Source organism: Spermophilus citellus (genome assembly GCF_964194105.1).
Source record: "Spermophilus citellus genome assembly, chromosome: 14".
Taxonomy (NCBI): Eukaryota; Metazoa; Chordata; class Mammalia; order Rodentia; family Sciuridae; genus Spermophilus; species Spermophilus citellus.
The window spans coordinates 105,121,667-105,124,935 of NC_138194.1; the positions used below are offsets into that span (position 1 = coordinate 105,121,667).

Sequence of the window (3,269 nt, forward strand, 5' to 3'; positions counted from 1 at the left end):
ACATATAAAATGAAATTAACAGCAAAAACATATTTAGTTTGTATAATAGCTATGAACCAAGAAAAAAGATTTTTATAATCTTGAACCTTTACTTAGTTATTCATTATATCCCATGTTTGAGATCACAGTAATCTTTACAACAAAAATCAGTCTTTTGAACAGAACTTTAAATGAGCTGAAGTCTGGCCTGTTTTGGAGCCATTCTGACATGGAGTAAAGTGGGGAGCAGAGCTTTATCTTAGGTAAGGTAGGGCTCTTCCAAATAGCACAATACATCTTTACATCTGAAATACAAAATTACAGAAATGCTTGGAGAGCGCCTTTAACCTTTGTGTGTGTGTGTGGGGGGGCAGTAAAATGTCTCCATGTTTTATTTTTTTTTAAAGAGAGAGGGGGAGAGAGAGAGAGAGAATTTTTTTTTAAATATTTTTTTTTTAAAGAGAGAGAGAAGAGAATTTTTAATATTTATTTTTAGTTCTCGGCGGACACAACATCTTTGTTGGTATGTGGTGCTGAGGATCGAACCCGGGCCGCACGCATGCGAGGCGAGCGCGCTACCGCTTGAGCCACATCCCCAGCCCTGTCTCTGTGTTTTACAATAGCCACTTTAAACAGATCAGGCTCTAATTATCCTTTTTTTTTTTTTTTGGTACAGGGAATTGAACTCAGGGCACTCGACCACTGAGCCCCATCCCCAGCCCTATTTTGTATTTTATTTAGAGGCAGGGTCTCACTGAGTTGCTTAGCACCTCACAGTTTCTAAGGTTGGCTTTGAACTCGTGATTCTCCTGCCTCAGCCTCCCAAGTCGCTGGGATCATAGGTGTGTGCCACTGTGCCCAACCTCTCATTATCTTTTAAAAATACATTTAAGGTGTGCGGCAGGGCCGTGCACCCGCCCCCCCACCCTCCATCACCTCGTCACCTCCCCGCCCTCTCCTCTGGCCCCCGAGGTGAGCGGCGCAGGCGCGGAGCGAGGCGGTGAGTGTGGCCGCGCAGCCTGGGCCTGGGGCCTAGCGGGCTGGGCTTGGGGCGCGCGGGAGGGAGAGGGCCGGTCCTGAGAGAGCGCCCTGGAGCGCGAGGGCCTGAGCGGCGTCGCCCGCCGCCCGCGGCCCTCTCCGCCCGCGCTCGGCCGCAGCCACCTCAGCTGTGCCTGGGCCGGCTGGGGCCCCGGGGAAACGTTTTTCTTCGGTGATGGTCTTCCCCTCCTTACAATTGTTGGCCGAGAAAGAACTGGAAACAAGATGTAACTTGGCGGTGGCAGTGCTTAGCCATGAAGATGTACCCACATACAGTTAGAGTTATTCAATGTCCAGGAATCAGAAGACATGTATTTGCATCTCTGGTTTTGCCATTTCTTAGTTGACTTGACTTTCACTGAATATGTTTCTTCATCAGTAAAATTGAGGTATTTTTTTTACCACCTGTGGAAACTTTGTAATTCATTTTTCCTCACTGAAGTATTAAGAATTATACCAAATTGAAAAGATATGAATGAGTATCCTAAAAAAAGAAAAAGGAAGACTTTACACCCTTCTCGTTATTCAGATTCCTCTGGAATAAGCAGAATTGCAGATGGATTCAATGGGATTTTTTCTGATCATTGTTACAGTGTCTGCTCTATGAGACAGCCAGACTTAAAATATTTTGACAACAAAGATGATGATTCTGATACCGAGACATCAAATGACTTGCCAAAATCTGCAGATGGAATCAAGGCCAGAAACAGAAACCAGAACTATCTGGTTCCCAGTCCTGTGCTTAGAATTATAGATCACACTGCCTTTTCTGCAGAAAAATCTGCTGATGTAGAAATTTGTGATGAAGAGTGTGACTCACCCGAATCAATCAACCAGCAAACTCAAGAGGAGAGTCCTATAGAAGTTCACACCGCTGAAGATGTCCCCATTGCTGTAGAAGTGCATGCCATTTCTGAGGATTATGACATAGAGACAGAAAACAATTCCTCCGAGAGCCTCCAAGACCAAACTGATGAAGAACCACCAGCTAAACTTTGTAAAATTCTTGACAAGAGCCAAGCTTTGAATGTGACTGCTCAGCAGAAATGGCCTTTACTGAGAGCTAATAGCAGTGGCCTTTATAAATGTGAACTTTGTGAATTCAATAGTAAATATTTTTCTGATTTAAAACAGCATATGATCCTGAAGCATAAACGTACCGATTCAAATGTGTGTCGAGTATGTAAGGAAAGCTTCTCTACCAATATGCTTCTGATTGAACATGCCAAACTACATGAAGAAGATCCCTACATTTGTAAATACTGCGATTACAGGACAGTAATTTTTGAGAACCTCAGCCAGCACATTGCAGACACCCACTTTAGCGATCACCTGTATTGGTGCGAGCAGTGTGACGTGCAGTTCTCCTCAAGCAGTGAACTCTACCTGCATTTCCAGGAGCACAGCTGTGATGAACAGTACTTGTGTCAGTTCTGTGAACATGAAACAAATGATCCAGAAGACTTGCATAGCCATGTTGTAAATGAGCATGCGTGTAAATTAATAGAACTAAGCGATAAGTATAACAATGGAGAACACGGACAATACAGCCTCTTAAGCAAAATTACCTTTGACAAATGTAAGAACTTCTTTGTGTGTCAAGTATGTGGTTTTCAGAGTAGACTTCATACAAATGTTAACAGGCATGTTGCTATTGAACATACTAAAATATTTCCTCATGTTTGTGATGACTGTGGGAAAGGCTTTTCAAGTATGCTAGAATATTGCAAGCATTTAAATTCACACCTATCTGAAGGGATTTATTTATGTCAATATTGCGAATATTCAACAGGACAGATCGAAGATCTTAAAATTCATCTAGATTTCAAGCATTCGGCTGACTTGCCTCATAAATGTAGTGACTGCTTGATGAGGTTTGGAAATGAAAGGGAATTAATAAGTCACCTTCCAGTCCATGAAACAACTTGATTATTCTCTTTATTTTGATTTACATAATGTTTTTGTGAAATAATAAATTCAACCTTTTTTTTTTTGAAAAAAAAATACATTTAAATTTCTATCCCAGTGTAAAAAGTAACATAAAATTTACATACATCTTATTGATAACAGGTCTTGTTACAGAACATTAAATGACAAATAAATCTCCAATTAAATTTGTTATTTCTTCAAGTTTAAAATTACCATTTCAGACAATTTTAGTTTGGAGATACTAGCTTGGCAAAGTGCTTTTCCAAGCTTTATATTTTAAAACTTGTATACTAGAAGAACATGAGTATAATTAATATACAAAG

General features: G+C 40.9%; 1 protein-coding gene across 1 annotated transcript; it reads left to right on the top strand.

The window, feature by feature from the left end:
- The first annotated feature begins 884 nt into the window (after nucleotides 1–884).
- LOC308633710 (zinc finger protein 639-like) lies at nucleotides 885–3,005 on the top strand. The gene has a single exon (XM_081266679.1). The coding sequence runs from the start codon at nucleotides 1,489–1,491 to the stop codon at nucleotides 2,944–2,946; it is 1,458 nt and encodes a 485-aa protein (XP_081122805.1). The 5' UTR covers nucleotides 885–1,488; the 3' UTR covers nucleotides 2,947–3,005.
- The last annotated feature ends 264 nt before the right edge of the window (nucleotides 3,006–3,269 follow it).

What these genes read in the sequence shown, in the direction of transcription:
- LOC308633710 (XM_081266679.1), top strand. Translation starts at nt 1,489, where the DNA reads ATGAATGAGTATCCTAAAAAAAGAAAAAGGAAGACTTTACACCCTTCT.